This window comes from Macrosteles quadrilineatus, unplaced genomic scaffold (genome assembly GCF_028750875.1).
Source record: "Macrosteles quadrilineatus isolate MER2022 unplaced genomic scaffold, UCM_ALF_1.0 Scaffold_2__2_contigs__length_208266976, whole genome shotgun sequence".
Lineage (NCBI taxonomy): Eukaryota > Metazoa > Arthropoda > Insecta > Hemiptera > Cicadellidae > Macrosteles > Macrosteles quadrilineatus.
The window spans coordinates 123581470-123607564 of NW_026542595.1; the positions used below are offsets into that span (position 1 = coordinate 123581470).

General features: G+C 34.6%; 2 protein-coding genes across 3 annotated transcripts in view; both read left to right on the forward strand.

The window, feature by feature from the left end:
• The first annotated feature begins 494 nt into the window (after positions 1 to 494).
• Positions 495 to 16713, forward strand: LOC128987076 (uncharacterized). The gene is made up of 9 exons (XM_054407766.1): positions 495 to 643; positions 5366 to 5643; positions 8205 to 8412; positions 9710 to 10084; positions 10809 to 10963; positions 11864 to 12047; positions 13125 to 13297; positions 14940 to 15095; positions 16073 to 16713. The coding sequence occupies exons 2-9, from the start codon at positions 5374 to 5376 to the stop codon at positions 16358 to 16360; spliced, it is 1809 nt and encodes a 602-aa protein (XP_054263741.1). The 5' UTR covers positions 495 to 643; positions 5366 to 5373; the 3' UTR covers positions 16361 to 16713.
• A 4091-nt stretch (positions 16714 to 20804) lies between these two features.
• LOC128985544 (angiotensin-converting enzyme-like) overlaps positions 20805 to 26095 on the forward strand; it is a 69144-nt gene continuing 63853 nt past the window's right edge. For both annotated transcript variants that reach the window (XM_054405136.1, XM_054405135.1), the window contains exons 1-5: positions 20805 to 21033; positions 22916 to 23126; positions 23591 to 23749; positions 25109 to 25229; positions 25696 to 25839. In XM_054405136.1, the coding sequence (XP_054261111.1) occupies positions 22926 to 23126; positions 23591 to 23749; positions 25109 to 25229; positions 25696 to 25839 (625 nt within the window). In that variant the 5' untranslated portion in view covers positions 20805 to 21033; positions 22916 to 22925. The remainder of the gene's footprint in view (positions 21034 to 22915; positions 23127 to 23590; positions 23750 to 25108; positions 25230 to 25695; positions 25840 to 26095) is intronic.

The following is a 26095-nucleotide window of genomic DNA, read 5'->3' on the forward strand; positions in this document are numbered from 1 at the left end:
CTTGCTTCGGTCAAGTATGGGTTGTCATGATTATTTTATCAGTCAACTCTTGTAGATTTTGGATTATGGTGTACTAAGGTGCATCCATGAAAGCAAAAAAGTGTTGGATGATTGAAATACTTTACTGTTTTTTTTTTGTCTAGAGAACAGGTGTGTTTCTTAAGAATGGCCATTAAAAAAACCCATTGTTAAATCTCAATTGTAGTCAAAGTGAACTAGACAAACAACTTACAATTGGTATAGAAAGAGGTGAAGATAATAAAGTTAATACTGGATTGACAATAAATAATATTCGTTCTTTTAGCAACCAAACTTCAGCTAAACATAATAACATTCCAATAGTTTAATATTTTTGATGAATTAATTTCATATCCAAAGCCACTTAGCAATGACTGGCTGAACACTTGTTTGACAGTTCAAGGCCAAATCCAGTCCACTTGAGGGGGGGGGGCATGTTTGGGAGGGGGCAACCAGACACCCAACCAGCTGATCTGAGCTATCTGACTCCATCTGAGCTAGATACCAGATGTCCAATTCAGTTCAGTGCATGCATTAGCAAATGTTTGAGTGTGAAATCATATGTTTGTTTGTGTTTCTTGTTTCTTACATTGAGATTAGTTGTCAGGGAGTGACTTAGCAACAGGTATGTTTATTATTCTTGCTTACAAAGATTGCTCTGTGAGATACACTATCACTAGATCACTATTAATTTATCATCAAGATTATTTGTTTTACCACTCTATTATTAATTTTTGGGTATTTATTAATACTGCAATTTTGACTATCGAGAACTGAAATTCACATTTTGACACATGCTTTCATTTTTCCCAACAATAATTTTAATAATAGACTATCCAACACAAGAGAGTTTTTTATCTATGGTTTGATACAGTTATGTTATGTTTTGCTTGTTATGGGGACAATGATCTGTTTGTGTTTTGGACAAGGAACAGACATAATTCTTATCACTCTGAGATAACTGCTTAGTGCTTATACAGCAAAACAGGAAGCCTGGTTTAGAGCTGACCTTGTGAAGATTTATTGTCACATAAGTGAAAGCTGGCAGGTCTTTTACCTTCAGAGATTACTTTAGTTATAAAGACAAATCAAGTGCATTTGATATATTCTAAAATCCTAAAAACTGTGAATACTGGGAATATTAAAATTAACCTAAAAATATTTTCTTACCAAACTAAATCATTTAAGTTTAAGAATTTGATTAAGTAACTATTCACAATAACCATAATATAGATAATACTAGCTGACCCGGCGAACTTCGTATCGCCTAAGTTATAGGTTTCCCCTAAGACAGACCGATGGAAAGAAAGTACCGTTACGTTTAATTTTCAAGATGATCTCGTTCGCATCGCTCAATCACGTCCTGGTTGAAGTTCGTTCGCTACGCTCACTCACCTTTGGGTTGGAGCTCGTTCGCTACGCTCACTCACCTTTAGGTTGGAGCTCGTTCGCTGCACTCACTTGCCTTCAGGTTAGCTCGTTCGCTACGCTAACTCGCCTCCAGGTTGAAGTTCGTTCGCTACGCTCACTCACCTTTGGGTTGGAGTTCGTTCGCTACGCTCACTGACCTTTAGGTTGGAGCTCGTTCGCTGCGCTCACTTGCCTTCAGGTTAGCTCGTTCGCTACGCTAACTCGCCTCCAGGTTGAAGTTCGTTCGCTACGCTCACTCACCTTTTGGTTGCAAATTAGCTGTTGTCATAAATGTAAAAGAAATAATAGTGCTGCACCCTGTTGGTAATCATTGTAACTTTAATGCTATTGAACATCATAGAACAGAGCCAACTTGTTTAATTGAAACAGCTGTTAAGATTCATTAATTCCATTTCTCATAAGGTTAACATGGGAAACTCCAGAGCCACTGGGGCGGAGCCCTTTTAAGAATTTCGAAACGGGAAATAGTTTACGTCCGATTCGCATACCTACAGAATTTACACACCAAATTTCATAACGATCGGTGAAGTCGTTCCGGAGGAGTTTGCAGACAAACACTGTGACACGAGAATTTTTTAGATAATATAATTATATGCTTTTGCATGAAAATGAAATCATATACAGTATAGCGACTTAAGTTTTACTTAATTTTATTAATTTTAATTTTATTAATTTTAATTTTATTAATTTTAATAAAAGTCAAGTTTTACAATGATGGACTAAAACATGCATGGTATGAACCTCCCCCACCCTTAAAAATATAAATACACTTTCTTATAATTTTTTGTTTGTTCAAAGTTAATGAAATGTTTTACTGAAAATCAATGTCTGCCTTTTGGATTGTAGATTTTAATTTTGAATCCGATTAAGACACAGCTTAGCTTACATCCAATTGATCCAACCATTGATCATAATATGTACTGAGCATAATATATAGTCAATGATTTCCTGGGGCGAAGCTGGTCTAGTGGTAGAGTGTGGGACTTTTTGGCCCATGAGGTCCGGGGTTAAAATCCCGCCAACCACCAATGGATTTTATCCAAGGGATAATGCCATGTCCCCCCACTACACATATAGCCTGAAGTAAGGTGGAAAACAATTCCAGGCTAGTATCTTGAGGAAAAAATATAACTGGGCAATTAATGTAACTTGTTGACCTTGGAAGTGCAGGTAATAATTTACATGTATAATGTCTGTCACAAAAAAATACCAACATTAACTGAATTATTTAGCTGACTGGTAACTATTATGCTACAATTTGATGATATACATTTGACTAGATCGGAGTCAAGACAACATTTTTACATAAATGCTAATTTTTCTGTAAGCTAAATTACATACAGTGTTTCAGAGTGGATTAATTATTTAGTTGTCAACTGGTACTAAATAAATTTTTGAGGAATTGGTTTTTCTTTACCCCAAAGATTATACCTTAGTAAAGTTTCAAAAAGTTTTGTATTATTTGTTATGTTTTGTTGTAACGTGGTATCCAGTGATATTCCATTAAGAATCCTTTTTAGTTATAAATACATATTGTACCATAAAAAATTCCTGTAGTCTAATATTACCAGTAAGCAAGTCTAAAGTTAATATGAGAGTAGGATGACAAGACAAGATTAGACAAGATTCTTTATTTGGTCGATTGAACAGAAATCGTTCGATGGTATGTAATAGAGGCCAAAAATATTCTATCTAAGGCTTTTATTGAATTTATCAGGCATAAAAAGCATAAAAGGCATTTTCTAAACAAACTATGTTTAAAAAGTCATTAGGTGTAATCGTAAAGTAATTGTCTTGCGTCCGGCCTTTGGTTACAAATGAAGTTTTAATCATATATTATACAACCTATGACTCATACAGTCACCAAGTAAACCGTTCTGTGGAGAGGTTTGATTTCTCAGTAAAAAAAATTAAAATATATAAATTCACAATTTCTACTGAAAACAAAAGACAAATGACAATTATTGAATAACCCAACTATGGCAAAAGTAACTGGCACTTAAACAAAACGTATGTGTTGTCATTTGAATTTTATTCTCCTTCAATATTATCTTTTTCTAACATTTCAGAATGTTTATCATTATAGATTAAGCATACTCCCTTAGCAATGATAGTCTCTGATATTACCATAGACAAAAAGAATTAAATATAGACGTCAGCTGTGCTGCGGTTACCATAGGTTCTGGGGCACACCGCTGGGAGCGCCATGTAGTTACAGCGTACGCGCTAACTGACAGTATGAGGCGCTATGTAACTACACGGTGCTCCCAGCGGTGTGTGCCAGAACCTATGGTAACCATAGTAACCGCAACATGGCTGAGCGTCTATATTTAATTCTTTTTGTCTATGATATTACAATGAAACAATTCCAGCAAAGTACTTTTTGGAGATGTTAACTCCAGTCTCCTAGGAAAATATTTCTCACACAATCATCAGCTGCTGGTTAAAAAACCATCAGTACTGAAAACTGAATACCAATGAAAAACAACCTAAATTAACATACTGCACTGTCATGACTTCAAACAGTGCTTAGAGTTCTCATCCTATTGGGAAATTGGTAGAGAGTACATGTTTCATGTTGGTAATGTTTAGAGGGTGCTGGTGTTGACTAAATGTACCGGTATTTTTTTGTTTAAAACCAATTTAAGCTTTAACACTGGCTTATATCAGCTGTGCTTTGAAATTGAATTCTTAATATATTCAAAAGTAGGAGTATGTAAACAAGATTGTTTAGTTGCGAGGTTATATAAACATGAAATTAATTTCTATTCTAAAAATATTATGTTTGCTCTGAACCAAAATAGTGAACACACAAATCTGATGGAAGGGTTCTATATAAAATTATGATGTCTTCGAAGTTTAAGGTTTTGTTATCAATCCAAGCCAAGTTTATTGAGCTGTTTTAATCTTCGTTGGAAGAAAGAAAAAGAAAATATGTTATCAAAGGTCAATACTGATAGTGTAGAAGCTCAACCAGTGGAAGTGATGACTAAGAGTTTAATCAGGTTCTTTTTTCATGTTAATTAACAAAAACTAGGTTATTTTTTATTTACATTTTATTGCCAAAAGATATAACACATTTATAAATGGACAGCACCATAATATATATCACTATGGAATACTTATTGAAACTTATGCAGTTTTCAGGATACTAAGTAATAAGGATTGTGTCAATGTGTCAGTTAGGATTGGGTTGGAAAGGATGAAGCAGATGCTCCTAACAACACTGAAAGTCGCACCTTATCTTTTGTTTTTAGGGAGAGATGGGAAATGTGTAGACAAGTTGTAAGCATGTAGTGTGTTTTAGTGTGGTTTAAGATCCAGATAGGCTAACTACAAAAGACCTTTTCTAATCTTTGGACACTAGCCTGGTAAAATACTTGTATCAATTTCAATTATCAATTCAATTATCAATTATTTTAAGATGGGGACGCCACTATGTGCGCCTATCACTTCATCAGAACTAGCTCAAATTTGCTACTGCTCAAAGGGCTCATTCTCCGAGTTTAGCCGCTCATTTCTTACATGACTTAGACTGCAATCCTATCTAGGTCGTTCTTTTTGGGTTGGAAGATGTTACGAACAAAAGTGATTGACCAGCAGTCCCAGTTGTCATCATGCTCTCGCAAGCTGATTTAACCGAGAGCATCCCAAGATGTTGGTGGCCTCCAGGCGGAACATATCCCAACACAGGGCAGTAGAAGAATCTGTCAATAATGCGCGGAAAGTAAAAATAGTTGTATAGTTTGAACTTGGCTATCAAATGCAGGTACAACTGACAATGACCGTGACCAGACAAGAATTGCGTGAGGTAGTAAGTCACCCTCCCCGTTCCACCAAAGGTTAAGTTTTTGTAAGTGTCGGATTATCAACTCTGATAAATATAAAATTTGTAATCCCCATTTATATTTTTCAGACACAGCAATGTCTCCTAGAAGTCTCACAGGGTGGGACCTCTGGATGAAAACTTTTCAAAATTCTTTTCCTCGGAGAAAGAATATTTGTGCCTCCCATTTCTCAACGGTTCAGCTTCAGCTCCAAGCAAAGAGGTTGGACAAACATAAAGGTCACTTCCAGTACCGCAACTCATCCAGCATTGTCGAGTCTCCTTTTCCTAAGGTTGACATCCCTAAAGTTTTGATCCCAGATTTGATTTGGGAAACTGTGGATCGATTTCCGGACGCTAATGCTGTTGTGAGTGTTTTATGATTGTATTTGATGACATGCATAAAAATTATTGTTAATTTATTTCTTTGTTGTTCATCAAGGGAACAGATATGGATACAAAATTAAATTCCCTAAGAAAAGAGTTACAGGCAGTTGAAAGTACAAAAAAAGTTCACAACACTATCAACTTAGTATTTCACCCCTACAAGGGGCTTTTTCAGGAGAAAGAGTTTATATCACTGTGGTGATTTGGGGGTTCAGTCGGTAGCTCGACGGACTACACAATCATTGCAAGAGTGAAAATTTAAAAACGTACGTTTTCAGGAAAAGCACTTTGCAAATTTTTTTCCCATTTTTTCAAAACTTTTATTATTATTTTTATTTAATTAACATTTGAAGTTTCATAAAATGTCCATGGTAACGCAATATCTTTGGTATTTTTTTAAAAAAAGAGCATCTTTAGTGGAAAAACACAAAATCTTGTCACGACCATAACAGACGTTTAAATGAATATTAAAAATAGTTAATATTATTTTTATAAATGTTTTGCTATAAACTATGTTACTTTTATGACCATTATACAATAAAAAGGTCACTGAGCTTTTAGTATATTTGGTCTTTCTAGAAAAAATAAAAAAACTCAAAAAATTGAAAAAAAGCCAATAAAATCTTTTTAAGTTTGTATAACTCCGAAAAAACTTACCTGAGACCCGAAAAATCGTTATGCTTGTATAGAGGTGTGCTTCTTTTGTGTATAAAACATTGAAATATGACGATATTTTAATTTTTGAAATTTTTATGATAGAAATCATAAACGGTGATGGTCAGGGACAAGCGGTACGGTCGTGAATTTTCTGAAATAATCTAAATCTTTCTAAACAATCCTTCAATTATACTGTTAGTTATAATAAAAATAAGTGTTTCAATTGAACTAAACTGTTCAAATTACAACTATATTAAAGTTATTGTCACGACCAAACACACTATAACCCACAAGGCTGGATTGGTCGTGAAAAAACCCGCGATGGTCGTGAAACTTTGGTCGTGAAATTACGTGTTATTTGGCTCTGTTCTGGCGGTAGTCCTGCACCTCATGTTCGAGGATACAAAGTGAACTTCTAGGTTAATCTAGCAATTGAAATATCTTATAAACAAAAATTAACACCATGTCTACTTCATCAAATGACTACGTGGTCATGGACACACCAAAATTACAAAAAACACAATCTTTCCTTTATTAATCTTGTAATTCCTCCTTTCAACTCGAAATGACCGGCACTACAATCCTGACGTACACCCCGAACTAGTCTCTAAAACCAACTGACTCCATCGACGCCAGGCTTGCCACTGTCGTGCTCCAAAGTTGAAAATTTTTCCCAAATGGTCGTGATGCCAAATCGAGGGACAGACTTATTTTGTCATGGTAGTCAGTTTGCAATGACAATAAAATTATAATATGCTCCTTTTTTGTAAGTTTAATAACCATTGATGACATAAAAATATGGCTTTATATATTTCGGGATGAATAATTAGTCTAAAAACAGCGTGAAAGTTGGAAAATGTACCCTAGGGACACGTCATGGTCGTGAATTTCAAGACTTTGAAAATACGAAAAAAATACCTAGAACCTATTTAAAACCAAATAAATGTGTGTAACATGTTGCCCCCGTCCCAAAAAATATTAAAACACATAATAATAAACTACAAATCCAGTATCTACGAAGTAAAAGGCCAGGGACATGAAAACGTACGTTTTTAAATTTTCACTCGCAACTGTTTCGTGGGTTCGACTCCTCGTGTACACGCCACTACATTTGAGTAGTACAGTTCAACTCTTGTACATTACCACCTCGCCCTTTTGTAGCTCGATGTATTACACACTCAGGCTCAAGGTGTATGAGAGAAGCCAAATACAAGGTTAAAGAGGCCGACAACTTGCTCTTAAACAAAATTTGATTCCATATAACTGTTTTCAACTGAGTGAGTAAGGAAACGTTTTGTCGCTGTTAGAAGGGGTTCTATATTGACTTGACATATAACCTTAAAAAAATTTAATACTTCATAATAATTTAAGACCTGATTTCAAAATTTGAAAAAACCTTTAACTCATCCACAAACAGTCTCATAGTGATGAGGTTAATGTCATAATTGATTAATTAATAACCAAGTTCAATGAAAAGTGATGGACCCATATTCGTTCTTTATGAGACCCGATTTAACAAAAAATTTTATGATTTCGCTTGCACAATTTAGAAAATCACTTATTGGATAATCAACAAGAAAGACTATTACTATTTTAATTATTTATGAATGTACTATGGGTGAGAAGACTTTGCAGGTATTTTTGTTCTGTTTAAATTTTTCATCTCTATGATACTGCGTCAGACCAGAATCAAAGTATCAGACTGGGGTTTTTCAGAAGCAGAGTGCTGGCCTTTTGATCTTTAGCCAAGCAATTGATAAAATTAATTTTCACTGCCTAAAATGTTTGAATAATGTAATAAGAATAGTAATAATAAGAATATTGCTTCACTTATAACTCAAGAGTGTTATAGAATTCATTGCTATTTAAGTTTTATCTGTTCCAGAAATGTGGAATAACTGGAAGAATCTATACTTATGGAAATGTGCAAAAGTTAAGTCGAAGATTTATGAACTCTTTGAAAAAAGCTGGGTTTTCCCATGGTGAAGTGATTGCTGTCATTTTGCCAAATAGCCCGGAGTTTGCCATCGTTGCACTGGGAGCCCTGGAGGCAGATCTATCAGTGTCTTTCATAAACCATGTCTACACTGCAGGTCAGTGTATACAGATCATATTTAACTTTAAGATTCTGAACTTATTCGGAAAGAGTTGACAGAAAGTGATGTGGGAGGAATTTTGACAAATTGATTTGCCTTAGGCAATGAATACAAAACCCTTTGAGAAGTAAAATGCTTATGGAGAATAGTTAGACTGGAATTTTGCCACCGAAATGAGCTTTCCACAGCCTCTGCTACGATGGCTAGCGTGACGACCGTGATACTCTATCTGTCTCTCTCTCTAAGCCGATTCCTTGTCTCACTCTCTCTCACTCAGTCAGCTAACTTGGCTGCGGCTTGCGATAGTTTACCTAGTGGCTGTCAAATATTTCCAGACAGAACTTTTTTAAAAGGCATTGCGCTTCTTGTATATTTTATATTCATTGCTTTTTGGTCATAATTCTTGAAAAAAATAAATATCACAGAGCAATACTACTTTGTGGATGGAAAAATAACATTTGCAATATATATTTGGATAGGTTTTAGGGGTACAGTAAAATGTATACTATCAATGAATGTATCAAAATAACTTAGACTAAAATATTTTAGACAAACATAAGACTCATGTTTGAAGTTTGAACTGTGCTTCCGTCTTGGATCCCACATGAAGTCAATTTTATTTTACTTTCAACAACAAATCCATCTGCTAGCCCTGTTGATGCCGAATAATGATTAAATAACAATAGTTATTCTAACATTGGTCTCAAAATTCATGTTAAGATAAATCCCTTAGTTTAAAATGTAAACAAGCCATGTAGAAACTTCTTAAATTTCCTTACCAAAGTATTTGTGATTCAATATCACATGATGTCATTTGAATATGCGTCATGATGAGTCATTGCAGCTACAGCTGTTCATTGCTGTTTGTCGTTGCTTGTCACACTTCATAATTATTACAATATAACCTCTTGATTCCAGGATATTTGTTATGGAAAGGATTTTGAAGTGTAAATTGAACTGAACCAAAAATTGAGACAAAAATAAGTTAACCTTTGACAACTAATAACTAGATATTCCATTCCCAAGTTGAAATTATAGCCATCTAAGAAAGCCAGTTTTAGAAAGGAAATAAATGTAGTTGATTTGACCCAGACAAAGTGCTTGTTGTTGTTTTTTATTTGATGTAAATTATTGATTTCTTCTAAAAATGCAAACTTTTCCACTAGTATTTTGCAACCGTCATCACTTATCTCGTTGTCCAAGAAGTTAAGTTTCCAGTGTTGCCAAAAGCAGGCTAACAAATACGATAAATATAATAAACGATCTTACTTACCAAACAAAAATTATGTTTCAGATGAAATCTGCCATCAGCTGCAGAACTCTGGAAGTGTGTGTGTGGTGAGCGGAGTAGACCAACTGCCCGTAGTCCAAGCAGCAATTGCTAAACTGGAGGAGTCGACTCGATCAAAAACCGTTCGGAAAGTAATCGCTGTTGATTTCCCATCCCCACCTTCTTTGCCACAAGGGATTGTCAGGTTAAGTGAGATGATCGCAGACCATGTTGATCATTCCAGACAAGGATCATTGCAGAAAGGCGTTCATGATGTAGCGTTCCTCCCATACTCCAGTGGGACCACCGGGCTGCCCAAAGGTGTTTGTCTGTCTCACAGCAATATTGTCAGCAATATTTTTCAATTCGGTGCAAACGGAGTAGAAATCAACTCTCCTGGTAAGTGGTGAGTTAAATTGGATTTAATTTAGATTTCAATAATATCATAATGATGTAAGAATATAAAGTGTTAATTAGGATTTTGGAGTCATGTATGTGATACAAACATAGTTTGTGATACAATTTTCATTATTTTTTTATAACTTGAAGATTGTTGAATGAAATTTAATACAAATACCGGTACACTAAGAAGATAAAGATTCCAAATGACAAACAACTAAAAATTACAGTTTATAACTTCTAAAACATATATTCTTAACATCTATGTAAAGTCGGTGTATCAACTGAATATTTCAAGAATAGGTTGAAAGTTCATGCTGTGAAAAGAGAATTTTGAAATGTGATGAGTCGGTGGCTTAGTCTGTAGCGTCACGGATGTCGGGTCCAAGGCAGCGATTTCCTGGGTTCGGACACTGGTACCTGTCACTACTTTTTATCAGTACAGTTCACCCTTGTTATTTACTGGGCCACCCCTTGCTTGACTAGATACGTTCCACGCACAGGCCCATAACCTATATGGACAGGTAAATGCAAGGTTAAAGAGACCTCCAACCTCTTTAAAAAAATAGAAATTGTGCACCCTGATTCAAAATAGTACCATTACCTTTCAATTATTTATCTTTAAAAAATATCATTAATAATCCTGACTAAAACAGCTTGACACTGTAAAAAATATTGAAAGTTGAACTAACCTCAGTTTAATATTCAATTTACTCTGTTACAGACAAAGGACAGGACACTTTGCTCGGGATATTACCATTTTACCACATTTATGGCCTTGTAATTATTCTGCTCTGTGGTCTGCATAGAGGGAGCCAAATAGTCACATTGCCAAAATTTGAGCAGAAAACTTTGCTGAGGGCATTTGAGAATGAAAAAGTAAGTATATGTTGTTATTATGGTTAGGTAATTGAATTAGCTAATATTCTTTATTGGCTTAAATCAGATCAATCCTTATCCTTTGTAGCTACTATAGGTAAGTTAATTTAGTGTTTTATAGGTAAATGCAAAAATATGTAATGTGGCTTTGAATGAAATCAATAAATCATACAAATTTGATCAAAAGACAACCAACAAGTCAAAAACCAAATTATAGCAGTTGAATTATTCTCTATAAGAATAACATGGGGATTTTAAATACAAACAATGAATTTCTGTAGACATTTAGCTCAATCACCAGCGGGAAATTGAAATTCACCTTGCAGTAGCTTGTGCAACTCCTGGGGAGGGCATATCGGTAGTGGGGTAATTGTATAGCTGCCGAGCTGTAGTGCAGCATTGGTAAGCGCTTTTTCTTGTACCTGCAAGTCTACTTTGTCGGTTACTGTTGTCATGTACCAGAAACTGAGTGGCACAAACTTGGTAGAGGGTCGTAGTGATAAAACCATGTTTCGTCACCAGTCACAATTTTATTAAAAAAAATTGGAACTGCATCGGCCATACCAATGAACTCACCAGCCATTATCATTCAAGTTTCTTTGTGTCAGGAGACAGCAGTTTTGGAACCATTTACGAACAAATTCGATGCATGTTTAAATGATCATGAAGGATGGTGTGAACACTTCAGTGAGATAAATGTACCTCAAATGCAATTTCATCGATTGTTAATTTCTGATTTTTACGCTAAACTTTTCGTACTCGCTCAGTTAACACTTGTATAATTGAGTGAAGGTGCTGACTTCCAACCACTTAAATTGCAATTCCATTGCAGTAAAATACATGGTGTAAGTACATAAATTTATGGCCATTCTTCACTTGCTAATTGTAGTTTTTTTCCAGTTTTCAGTGTTATTCTTAGTGCCTCCTCTGATATTGTACATTGGAAACAGTGCAGACGTGAAGGGAGAGAAACACCTGACTCGTGTGAAGTACCTTTTATCAGGAGCTGCGCCTCTGGGGGACACTGACATGGAGAAGGCCAAGAGGAAAATACCAGCAGAAAACAATTGTGTTTTGGCCCAAGGTAATTTGATGTTTTACCACTAGTTTGATGGTTTGTCTGTACTTCAAAAGTACAAGGGTTGTCCGTAAATTACCTCGAACGAGCTACCCTTAGGACAATGTAGCCTACGCTAGTTCAAATCTCACACTTGCTCTGTGTTCATTACTTTCTCTACTATTCTAGGTGATTCCCATCTCTATGCATTGGATATGTTAACAATGGAAGAGAAAAATTGACATTTTGCCAGTTGCCTGGTATGAATTGTGATATTTTATTCAGTTTTTGTGAAATATGAAATCAATCCTTCATTTGGCCTTTTGAAATTTGTCAACAGTTGATGAATGTCACCTGAAAAAGTATATGGATGGAATGAAATTTAAGAAGTGGTTTAGGGAGATGACAGAAAGCCATCACATGTGCAAGAGGTTGGCCAGGAGTGTTTCTGTTGAGACAGTCTTTAAAGATGAATGACATTTTTTTACCGATTTGGGTATTTAAGAATCCTAGGGTTTGTCCTTGTTTTTGGTAGTCATAGAGACGTCCTATTGGTTCAGCGATCTCTTCGATCCACACAGATCCATGAGCAAGATTTCTAGACCTTCCACTGTCAGTCAAGTGATACCACGGTGATACTGACCCTCTCATAAATGTGGGGAAAAAGTGAAAGAGTATAGAAATAGCCTATTCTCCAGCGAGCAACCTCAAAGACACTTCTGCTACAACCTTCAGCAGCTGGACACACACCGTGTATGGCTTATCCTATTCTATCAAACGCTGCTTTTATTTTTGAAGAGTTTTCATTCAAAAAATGCTTGTGTGGTCATAGCCTAAGAATAAGGGGGGACGTGGAAATGAAACGATGACAAAACAAAATGAGGATAACAGGAAGGAAGAAGACCAAAAGAGGTGAAAAATTAAAGTGCACAATCACATGAGAAATTGAGAGTCGCTGAAGAACTCACACAGGATTGGTGTAGGTGAAGGCAGTTAGTTGGTGGATCAAATGTCTTCTTTTGCATAAATGCATAGGGGTAGCCATTTGAGTTTGCTTTAACCAGTTCCTTCTCATCTGTCATTGATGGTTATATTTTATCCCAGGTTACGGCATGTCAGAGTTGTCTCCAGTCGCCACAGTTCCAACAATCCCCGTTAAGAACCTAGCTACTTGTGGCGCCCCTGTAGCCAATTCCCAGGGTAAGATTGTGTGCCCAGAGACTGGAAAGGACTTGGGCCCAAAGGAGACAGGGGAGCTGTGCTTTAGAGGGCCTCATGTGAGTGTGATCCATTTTTGGACAATTTTTACCAACTTCTTATCCGATGTAAGCCATAGCTCTAAAGTCAACTGTGTTTAAAGGTATGAAGTGTAGTATAAAAAATAAGTTTCAGTTCAATGTAGTTCAATGTTTGGAAGAACTTTGATGACTGATTAAAGTATAGAAGAGGATTATACGCATTATAACCAAACAGTATGAGTTTACTCTCTTAACTGTGGTTAGTAACATTAAAATTTAAATATGAGTTTGTAAACACAGTAAAACATTTACTCATTGTCGAGGCTTGCTCCTGAACTGGTGAGACAAATATTAAGTTCTACAAACAATGTAGACGCTGGTTTCTTCATGATCGAGAATATCAATCTTTAATAAAAGTCTGGGCGTTGCCAAGGGGGTACCGACAAACAACATTTTAAGCTCAACACGAGCAAGTGTATGTTTATGTTTTTGTGTACATAACCCACTTGTCTACGTCCAATCATAGACAATAGAGTAGACATAGACTGTCAAAGAAAGGTTTTGCAATCTGCCGCTAGAGCGTTATCGCCGTTCGATATCGGTTATCGGTATTCTATTCGGTTTCATCGTCGACTACTCGCCAGCTGTTACCAGCACTACCACTCTTGCAAACGAAATGCTTACTATATCGCTATTATCGTCTTCTGCAATCGCGTCAAAATCATGAACATCCTCCGCGGCTGTTTAGACATCATCATTGAATGCTGTGGTCCCGAAACGTCATTGTCGTATATAATTGCGGCAAAATCGAGAAAATCTTCAGCTGCCGTGTAGACATTATCGTCTTGCGCGATCGTAGAAAATACGTGATCATTTTTCCCGCGGTCACGAAAACGTTGTCTAGCACGGTCGCGGTTTAAGAACATCTCCCGCGGTTGTGTAGACATCATCGTCGTCTTGCGCCGTCACGGAAACGTGATCGTTGTCTAGCGTGATCGAGGTAAAATCATGAAATTTCCCTACTTTGATAACAAACTAAAGACTAAATCCAAACTTTTCAAGACCATTTTGAAATTCAATACTAATACCTGACTTTCCCGTTTTCCCCGACTACTAGACACCCTGGTTAATTAGATTTTAACCTTGCAAGTATAAAACAAAACCTTCCAATAAACCACTTCCTAGAATTATGGATTAATAAAGAAAAACTTTGAATCACTGTAAATAATAAAACTACAAAAGTATAACAAATATAGCCTATGTTAAAAACATACAATAAATTATGGCATTTAAATTAATTTATTGCTTAATATTAAATAAGTCAGTAAACTCCAATTCTGGGGAATTCCTCCAAAGTTGGCAACACTACTCCCAACTACCAAGTTGTTATGGAAACGGTCGCTAGCGCTTGATGCTGCAGCGGTGGGCGCCGTAGCTACACATTACCCCTAGCGGTCGGCGCCGGACTATACGCTAACCGCAGCACAGCTGACAGTCTATATTTATTTATTTTTGTCTATGGTCCAATCAACCGACCTTTATGGAAGATTGCCTCCTCAACCACTCAGAGCAAGGCCTGGACTGTAGGGTGGTTAAAGGAAAATAATTAAATTAAATAATCGAAGGAGATTTTGTACAATTTGCCATCAAGAGTTGGATATTTACATTTCCATAATTTCAGGTGATGCTGGGGTACCACAACAACCCCAAAGCTACTGCTGACATGATAGACTCCGATGGATGGCTTCATACAGGAGATATTGGGTATTATGATGAAGACAGCCATTTCTACATTCAAGACAGACTTAAAGAACTCATCAAGGTCAAAGGGTTCCAAGTGAGTGCTTCTATTTTGTCTCTATAGCTTAAAGTTTTATTTGGTCTTATTGTATTTACAATTTTCAGAGAGCTAATGAACACCAAATTGTGTAACTGGTTATTAAATGTTAATAATTTAGGAAATCCTGTAAAAAAGATAAAAAATGTTTTGAACATATTAAAAATATTACAGTTTGTCACAGCTCAGGTTTACAGCAATAAGAGTAACACAGCAACAACAGAAACAGTGGTTTAGTCTGAAAATAACAATGATTATAAAAATATTTAGTGCCATAACTTTTTTGCCAGATCACCATTCCATTTTATTCATTCCGTAAATAAACTGAAACTGTAAGAGAAAAAGTCCTAAGCATAGAACATCTTTGAAGTTTTTACCCTTTCTTCTATGTTTTTCGGATATTACGGTAAAGATGGGATAAAATTTGGCCGACATGGTGGGCACTAGTTAATGTGGAATATTTGTAGGAGTAGAAACTACCAACTAAGTCAATAAATGGAACAGCTAAGTCGGTTGTTCTGTGAGAGCAATATTTCAGATGTTAAGGTTTTGTCACTAAACAAAAGCACTTATAGTTTGGGGAACAAACTTCAAGCTTGAAACTCAAACAAAAACATCTTCAATCCAGATCATAAGTTGATTTAAAATAATTTGTGTTAATCTACATGATTGGCGTTTTCGAAATAGTTTTTTGTAAATGATTGGCTAACTCATGTCGTTACTATCTAACCTATTGTTAGATAATTAATTTACAGCCCAGTGACAAATGTTATCTGAATGTTTCGACACAATATATACTATTGGTTTTTAATTAAATTTTATTTTAGATCATTAGATCATTATAGTACAAATAAAATTTACACATTGCCTACCAGCCACTCCTCTGTATGAATGGCCTTGTATTACTTGATTCTAAGAATATAACAGTCCAAATAAATTTTCATGTAAAGGAAATTTATTCTGCTTTCCGTCTTCAGGTGCCTCCTGCGGAGTTAGAGGCCGTCCTAAGAACACATACAGGGGTGGAAGACGTAGGAGTTATCGGAGTGCCAGACCCAAGAGCGGGCGAAGCCCCAGTGGCGTACATAGTGAGGACCAAGGGGGAAAACCTGTCAGAGGATCAAGTCAAGGAATTCCTCTCAGTCAAGGTTGCCAAGCACAAACAAGTCGCAAAAGTCATCTTTGTTGACTCAATCCCTAAATCAGCGGCAGGAAAAATACTTCGGAAAGAACTGAGACAGATGTACAAGGAAAGTGAAAAATAAAAACCATTTTTGTTGAGTGTCTATGTGGTGGATATTGTATAAAGATATTATAAAGTTTTTTATATCTGTTATTTAGATTTTTGTTGGAATGAATCCACGTGGATGAAATGTTGAGTATTATAACCTTAGTTTCAATAGCAGCAATATTAGACTTTATGTGAGATAATTATAAATGTTTTAACTGCACAAACTGTATGGAATAAAAGACTGTAAATACCTCAATACACACTTATTGTAAGGTTAATGTTATGCTTATTACTAAGGGTTTACATTTTATAATTTTGGTATCACTTTTATATTATTAAATGCATTTTATTCAATTATAACAATAAATGGTATTTCCTGGACAGTAAGTGTGCATTTATTATTAGTTCAATATGACAAACCTCAATATTAAAAACAATACTTCTGCCGCAGAAAACTAGCAGTCTAATTTTATTTTGTTTTACCGATTTTTTCGAAAATATTGCCTTGAACTTGTCCGATTTATTCCCTAGTTAAATAACATTCGTTTTAAGGAGCACTTATGTGTGCTGCTGCAGAAAAGACAAAAACCTTTTTGTAAAATGATTATAATATTACTATTTAAAATTTACAGTTGTTTTGGAATTTTCTGTAACCGTTAGACGTAAAAAATGAAAAGTAAAACAGTTCCGGGTGCAAGTCTTTACCAAGAGACCTACTGCTTAATATTTTGTGTCCGTGTTAGGGAAATTCACCAAAAAGGTGATAAAGTGAACACGGACGCAACAGAATTTACGTACGGCTGTTGCTTTTGTCAGCATTTTGATGGATAGCAACCTATAACTCCTTTCATCTTCTATTCGGCCGAACCTTTGTGATTAAAATTTATCTTCTCAAAACTGAAACAATGAATGACGGTCGCATTGTTTCATTTCCCATCATGTCACTGCTTATATTTGTGAACTGAAGTTAGTAACTCCAATGTCAATGAGTAGTTTGGGTTATACATATTGGTTACGTATTTCACAAGTTTAGAAATGTATTATAAACATAGCCTTAGACCATTGATAGAACTAGATAACCAATCCCCACGTTACCAGTTTAAAAATAAAAAATGAACCTTATTGAGTTAACCACTGACAGAAACCAACAACAAATCACTGATTTCTGTGGAATTTGCCAGCTGCTTTTAACTGAATACAGAATTATTTAAGCTCACATCACTTATCACAAAACAAAAACCAAAAATATAAATTGAATTTTAGAAAAAAAAAAATGCTGCGCATCACCTCTACACAGATGACATGTCTAGACTACTTAAGAATCCAAGAGTCAATGGTAGTATCCAGTAAAAAAAAAAAAAAAAACAGTATTGGATAATTATTTGTGTAACTAGTTGGCAAAGTGGTACTTTGCTGCACACTTAGAAAGTTTCTCGAGTGCAGCAAAGGCAGTTTGCATTTGCGTTACACATTATATTATTCCTACAGTTACTATAAAGCACAAAATAAAGCTATAAAGCTATTAATTAGCCTTTCAAACACTGTATAGCAGGTTTTAAGGTTAGGTTAAATCCAAACATTGGACGAAATGGGAACAGGAATGGGGGGGGGGGAGAATTGGGAAATGGGATCGTAGTGGTAATATCTTTAAGTGCTGCCAACTTATTTTCAAGTGTACGTATTAAGTGCCTAATAAAAGCACGCTGTTTTGTGTTGTTTGATTGGAATACTGGTGTGCGGCAAAAAAATGTAATTAGATGGAGCAATTAGAAACTTGCTGTGCTATAAACGGTGCAAGGAAGGCCACTTTGTCAGGTGACTGTAGGACGAAAATTATTGTTTTGTTTTATATGAAATTGCTGATATTGACAAAGAATCACAAAATATCATTGCTATTGATGAGAAGCACAGACGAACCATTATCTGAATAGTTAACTGACCAGATTGAAATAACACATATTTTATTAGTTTGATGCATTTTCAGTGACATTTACATGTAGAAACATGTCACCGGATTAACAGCAATATTTGAATTGATATTCACCATGAAAGATGAATACTGCAGGAAGAATGAAGTTAGACATTTTAAAAAATTAGGTGATATTTTATCAATTTAAAATATATTTAAAAATTCAAAACTTAAAATCCAGTAAGCACGAAATCAATAAACCAAGACAGGAGTTGAAAATGGAAGTAAATTAATGATCAATATCTGATTAAGTTAAAGATCAAAATACTGTAAATTTGAAATACCAAACATTTAAAATATGTACATGAACAAAAATTATTAATAACTAAACTAAAATAATCATTTTAATTAAGAGTTATCCACAATTAAATTTATGTAGAAGCAGGTAATCAATTTCATAAGTTGATTTCAATGACAAAGGATAAATGTGCTATCCTAATTGAAGTAAGCGATGTTGCAACCAAAGAAAGAGACTTATAATTGTATTTATTAAATAGAAGCAATTATCCTTTGATAACCCTTCTGTTGTTCCAAGACTTCAAAAACAAGACCCAGATAGGTTTAATTTTAACAAAGTAATTAGTGTTTGTATCAGATAAAGTATAAAAACCTCTATGAACACTAGACTCAAAGGATCTCATTTAATAATAGTAGTTTGTTCCTTTGAAAAAGCTCTTTCACATCATGTATTTCATAACCCATTATTAAATAAATCTGTTGTAGCTAAATTACTAAATATAAGATACAGTTTTCTAGAATATTTTTACATTTTAAATTTGTGTCTAAAATAATTGATTTGAAATGTTAAATTTCTTTAATTTATAACTAGTTGTGTTTAGTTATAAATTCAGTCTTTAAATAGATTACACTTCCTTTATTAGTAAATTCGAACTAATCTTATATCTCATAACATGTTTATACTTATAAAACTTTCAAAAAACATAGTTATTTGACCAAAAATGTTTCCATTGAAACAATTGAATTTGCAATGCGATAAACAGAAGTGCATTATATCATTGGACATCGTAAGTCGGATTTGTGGCTCCATTAAAATCGGAAACCCATTAACATAAATCCTGAACCAAACGATGCAGCAGATCATAGCATTGTCTGCTGAAATGTCAATATGTCAATGTATCAACCATTTGGTTCTGGTTTGTAAATAATAAACATGCTTCGTTTTGTAGGTAAAATTAGATAAACAATTTTGTAATAGATTGGTCTAACGTGATCTCATCTATTTATTTTCCTTGATAGCTCTTAGAGAAAATAGTACAGGTATTATATAAATAATTGATTAAACATTAGAAATGCACCGATTTCTAAGAATGCTAGCCTTCATAATGAGACTTAATATTGATTATTGATTGATTTATAAAGAAAACTATTAAAAAGCCCTTTCAATTAATAATATTTTTTACTTTATATTTACCACGTTCGGGGAACCGTCGGAAGGTCATTAACCTTACTATTTCACACAAACAGAACGTCCTAAATACTTCTTTACCTCGTTTACAGTTACAATTGTAATTTTATTGAGTGATATTACTAACTTTTGGTCACTGAAGTAGTCATTACATCTATATGGGACCGCTGAAGACTATATTTTGTTTAATTGAATGTTCTTTGGGTACACTTCCGTATCTGTTGTCAAAACAGCCGAATGAAAATATCGATCAATATATCGATTGTTCGATATATCGATTATTTTATTCGTTTGGTTGGTTTGGTTAAGTTAACCTACCTAACCAAACGATATATCGAATGAAACAATCAAACAATCAATATATCGATCGATATTTTCATTCGGTTGTTTTTGACAACAGATGAGGAAGTTTTAGGTTACAAAAAGTCGCATTAGCTCAGTTTGGCCTAGTAGCAAATTAAAATAGTGTATGGACGGAAATAAGTAATGTACAGCACACTCAAGTCAAAAATTTTCATTTTTATTAAACCTCTTGACATGGGCAATGCGTAAATGAACAATATGCAATATTTATAAATGAACGACAAAATGCGTAACAGGCATGTAAGAAATGTCCCTCTGTGTGATTTGAACTACTCATTCACATTTGAGTTTCTACCTTCAGTTCACAAATAAAAGCAGACAGATGAGTGTTATACGCGCACTGAAACCGTCAAGCATTGTTTCCCTTTTTTGACTATAAATTCCAATAACAAAGGCTTGGTCGGATAGAAAATGAAAAGATTTATAGCTTGATATCCATCAGAATGCTTACAAATCAAAGGCGGTACGTGAATTCGTAGGCCTAGTTCATTTAATCACTGTAGGATTAATTTTATTTGAGTTGTATATTTTTGTTGTTTAAAAAAAGACATCTCTAAGGCTCTTTTCTGTCAAAATTGTTTCAAGATCGAGTACGGAATATGGTTGGGTCTGTTTTGTAAGATAGTTGTTTCGACTTTCATAAACTTTCTGTGGCCTTTGCATGCGTTGGTTTTTCTACATATTTACTCAGCTGTCTATAAGAAGTGACTATGCGTAAGAAAAAACCTTTAACAACGCTAAGACAATGGCACTATGTCACATCATACAATTGTTTATGTTGTCACACATTTTGTTATTTTGTCAAAACAAGATTTTTTGTAAGTTTCGGAATATTCTTCCTCTTCAGGGAACGCCATCTAGAAGGCCATTCCACCATTTGTCATCTTCACCGCATATTGAAGGGAAACCAACCGCACCGGCGAAGTCTGCGAGGTTTTACCTGGCTAAGGTAAGTATTGGATAGTTTTTTGTAATCATTTTCTTTCTTTTCATTTCAATTAATTTCACGAGTGAACTTGTTCAGCTCTTTGTTTATAAAATATAACGCACATAAATTGAAAGGTAAAACTGTTGGAGAAATAAGAAAGAACTTAACTTCTGAAAAGCTAAAATGTAACAAAACTGAATTTATTTAGTGACTAGTCTCGTTTTTTGGTTTTCTAAATAAATATTGAAATTTGCATAGCAACATAACAGCTGGTAATCATTTAACAAACTTTAGACAGTTATTTAGAAAATGATTAAACAAGTTGATATCGTACGGAACGGAGAGGCCAAATGATTACATTTATTATTTTGATTATATATCGTCACCAGCATAGCAACCCATAAGGCCCATGTACATTTCATTTTCATTTTTGTAACTATCTTTGAGCATATTTAATGTATTAAGGGGTTATGCACATTTACAGGTAAATATCTTTCTAACAGATTGCCCCTGCAATGTACACGTGCTGAGAAAAAAAGGTTTCAAGTTTCAAGAAACATGCTTGCCTATTAATACAGAGGACTCAATAAACACAACTATAAATCAAATAAATTTTTATGTAATTGCTGCTTGTAACAAATGTTTAAACAAATTAATTCCACATGAAAAATGCACGTATCGATGTAATTTCAGAGTTTAAGGGTTTTCCGAGTTCATAATCATAATCATGTAGTACAACGCAGTACTGCTAGGAGTAGGCGGGATATAATATCAAGCCTTCCTCCTCAATAAGTTCATCAAATACTTGAGATGCTGAGCTGAAATTTCATACAGCCATTAAGGCCTCCAGTTAACTGTGTTGTGTTTCCACTCATGAAATGCCTTTCTCGTTCACTCTTGTAAAAATATATACATTAAGGGTGAAAGCTACCATCAAGAATATATATTTCACCATCACGCATGGTAAAACGATACGCTCTCTCTTTACTGTAAATTGAGGTGAGCGAGCTGGACTAGTGTTAGAGCGCGGGACTTCAGTCTCTGAGGTCCCATGTTCAAATCCCGCCAAATCACCAATGTAGTTCATCCAAGGTCTAGCTTGAAGTAATGTGAAAAACAATTTAAGGCTCGTGCCTAGCGTCCTATGACAAAACAACTAATAAATTGAGACTTTTGGAGTAAAATTGGTTCACAGTTACCTAGTAAGGTCACGTCACAGGCACCTTATCTCTGATTGTATGCCTAACGATGGAAAGATAACGAGTTTCATAACTGTGGTTCTCAGTTTACCTTGGTGACCTACAATCATCGTGATCGTAGTTTGCGGGAAGTTGGTGTGCTCTGGAAAATGTGTCAGGGAAATTAAAAGATGTCCATAAGCCACATAGTCTTAATACATCAATAACTGCGGTAGGATATCAATCTAAACAAACACTACTACTTAAGTGCAAACAAAGCAGTATTTTTAAATTTGCCTTAAATTGATGATTTTTGGAGTGAGAAATCTTTATTGTACATGGTTAAAGTATTAATTGTAGATTATTTTAAATACACATTATTGGTACTGTGTTACCTAGTGCATGCCAGTTTTTTAGGAGTTTTAAAGTAAATATTGTTGTTTTCTTATATTAAATGTGTTTTTAAAGTTTTTACCATAAAAAGTATGGTTTTTTTTTTACTTTCTCCACCTTACATAGTGGGTATATGGAAGAAGTATTGTTTTCGTTAAACATTTTGAGTTTGAGTTTCGGATGGAAATGTACGTTTTGAAATGAAATAAAGAACAAATTACAATTTAAAATAATAGTTGTTAAGCGCAACAACGCGCGCCGGGTAACTGCTAGTTGTAATATAATGATTAAATAGGTAGTATTAAACCAGGCTTTAATACAACTCCCCACAGATCCAGCACTATGAGGCTCATTTGCCTGTTGGTCTTGGTGGCCGAGCTGAGGAGGGTGACGAGTCAAGACTCTACCAAACAATACACAGAAGAGGAGGGTAGAAAGTACATTAACGAGATCCAAGAATCCGACAGCATCTGGGCAAACAAACTGGCCAATGCAGGGTGGGATTACAATAGCAACCTAACAGACTACAACTTGGATAAACAGGTACCCATGCCATGTAGTTAACAATGTATATTATGGCATCAAAGACGAAATAGTGGTTTGGGTTTGAATTTTTTGGAAGATTCACATTCCAATAATCAAGGAACATAACCTTGACAAAGAATATCAAGGAAACAAATAATAGGTTCCATATGCTCACACTTGTCTATGTCAGCAATAGAAGAATCACTAGGCACTACCATCTATTAGAACCTTTTGCAATATATGTACCGAAAGTACAGGTCTTGGCGTTGAAAACATTTAGTTTTGTGGTCTCATAAATGAAGCACAGTAACTATACATTGTCTTAATCAATTCTCATTACGGGAATGATTGAAAGAAACCATTCTGACTTTACAAGAAAAATGCAATTTATAATTTGTACAGTAAAACTATATTAATTATTCGTTCACTCAAATGTCACTGGACTCATGACAATGTTATGATACATATTGAAAATGTTACAGATGAAGCTATCCGCAGAATACGCAGTGATTGAAAGAAAGCAGTGGGAAGAAGTGATCAAGTACGACTGGAAATCATTCAAAGATCCTAGCCTTAAGAGGATGTTTAAGTTGTACTCGAAATTGGGAACTGCTGCACTGCCGGAAGAAGAAAGGTCCCGGGTATGGTATACTTATGCTTTAGACTTTAGACCATAGACATCGTATTTTTCTTAACATTAAACTGTTACTCTTTTAACAGTAAAGGCTGCTTCTAAACTTTATCCTTGTCTCTCATGTATTTTTTAATAAGTAAAAAAGATAATGAAAAAAATTAAATTGTTGGTCATAGTATTTATAACTTATTACTTTATTTATTATTACTTTTATTTATTACTTTATTTATAACTTTGTCAGGATAATCTGGATGAAGAACCGAAAAGGCTCTAAGAAATTAAAATTAGTCCAATATTAGAAAAGATTTTGTTATTTTCTATATATATTTAAATATATATACAGTGTGTCCCGGAACTCTCTACCAATATTTTAGGGCATTGCTCCTGGGTAAGAAACATACCTAAATATCATATTTAAATTGTCCGGAAGTCCTTAGTTACTCACACAGCCGCCATTTTTTTTTTCAGTTATAAATCTTTTTCTAAAGAATGGTTAAACATACGAAATGGAAACTTTGCACAAACATTTATGACAACTAGACAAAGCTACACAAAAATTATGAAGATTTTTCAAATTCATAAAACAAAATGGCGACCATTTAAAATTTTGTTTCTTAAATAACTCAAAAACCGTTGATTTTATAAAAAAATTTAATGGCCGCCATTTTGTTAAATGAGTTTGAAAAATCGTCATAATTTTTTGGTAGCTTTGTCTAGTTTTCATAAAGGTTTGTGCAAAGTTTCCATTTAGTATATTTAACCATTCTTTAGAAAAAATTAATAACTGAAAAAAACTAAATGGCGGCTGTGTGAGTAACTAAGGACTTCCGGACAATTTAAATATGATATTTAGGTATGTTTCTTACCCAGGAGCAATGCCCTAAAATATTGGTAGAGAGTTCCGGGACACCCTGTATATATATATTATTTGCATTGTTTAGTTTGTTAGTTAGGAATGGAACAAATAAAATCCAATGTACCCATCCCAAATTTAGTAAAATGCCGAAGTCAGTTTAATAGATTTTCCTAAGGATTTCTGCAGATGCTAATGATATTAAAAAGTAAGGTATGAAGACTTTTTGGTCAGCCGCTCTTTTGCACAGAACATATTTAGCAAAATAAGATAAGAACATACTTGAGTTGCGAACAAAATATATTAACCACACATAAAACAATAAAACAGTTAGGTTTTAAAACTACTAGACCTGTCTAATTTATGTTTACAAGACTTAATGTGGTTTCTAATTATTGTTTTCTTGATACTTTGAACAAATCATTATCCAAAGGCCACCTTGTATCAATTTAAAAGTACTTGTGCAGTTTTATACATTTCATTGAGATATCAATTACAGTAAATCAATTTTAGTTGGAAAAAGTCGTCGCTGACATGTCTAACACGTACGCTACAGCCAAGCTGAGGGAATGGCCTGGACCAGGGAGGGGAAACCAAAACAAGCCAGAAAATCTAACGATATCGCTCGAACCAGGTAAATTACTGATTGACTACTAAATAAATGCACACAAGGAAAAAAACAACTTTTGTGTTAATCAATCCCTATTATTGCTAATTTTTAAACTATAAGTCAATTTTTTGTGTTATTTAGATTTTGTAGTAGAATATAGTACAAAAGTTAACACAATGTTATTATAGTAAGTGGGTAATAAATTAAAAAAGCATTTTGTCAGGTTATCCCCCTATCACTTTTACATGACGAAGCCAACGTAGCAATATTAAGGTACAACTTAAGGTTGTATCCATGTAACCCAATTTTGGAGGGGAAAATAGGAAGGTTAGATTTGGTTTCACACTTATAAGAACCAAGAAAATTAATCCAATACCAAACAAGTACGTAATTAAAAGTGCTAAAAGTCACTCACAAAAACTAATAAACCCTTGATGCAGTAATGAAGATGAATTGAATATGCACAATCAAACTTATCGGTGTGTTTCAGATTTAGTGAAAATCTTCAAGGACGTCAACAGCCCCTGCAAGCTGCAGTACTACTGGGAGGGATGGCACACCTCAGTCGGAAGGCAAGTCAAGGATCAGTTTAAGGAATACGTGGATCTGTCTAACAAAGCTGCAAAATTGAATGGCAAGTTTACACATTGAAATGGGATACTGAAATAGGTTTTGACATTGAAATAGGATACTTAAGTAGGAATTTTATCCATCTGCCTGTGGCCGGGGTTTTACTTAAAGATAACATTGTGGAATGCATATCTTATAAATAGTACGATTACTATTAAATCGGTACTTTGGTATTATACTGACCACACAGAAAAATTGACTTCCAAAAACTTACCTTACCTAAAACATAGTCCACCTTTAGGTTAGGTTAGGTTGGGTTA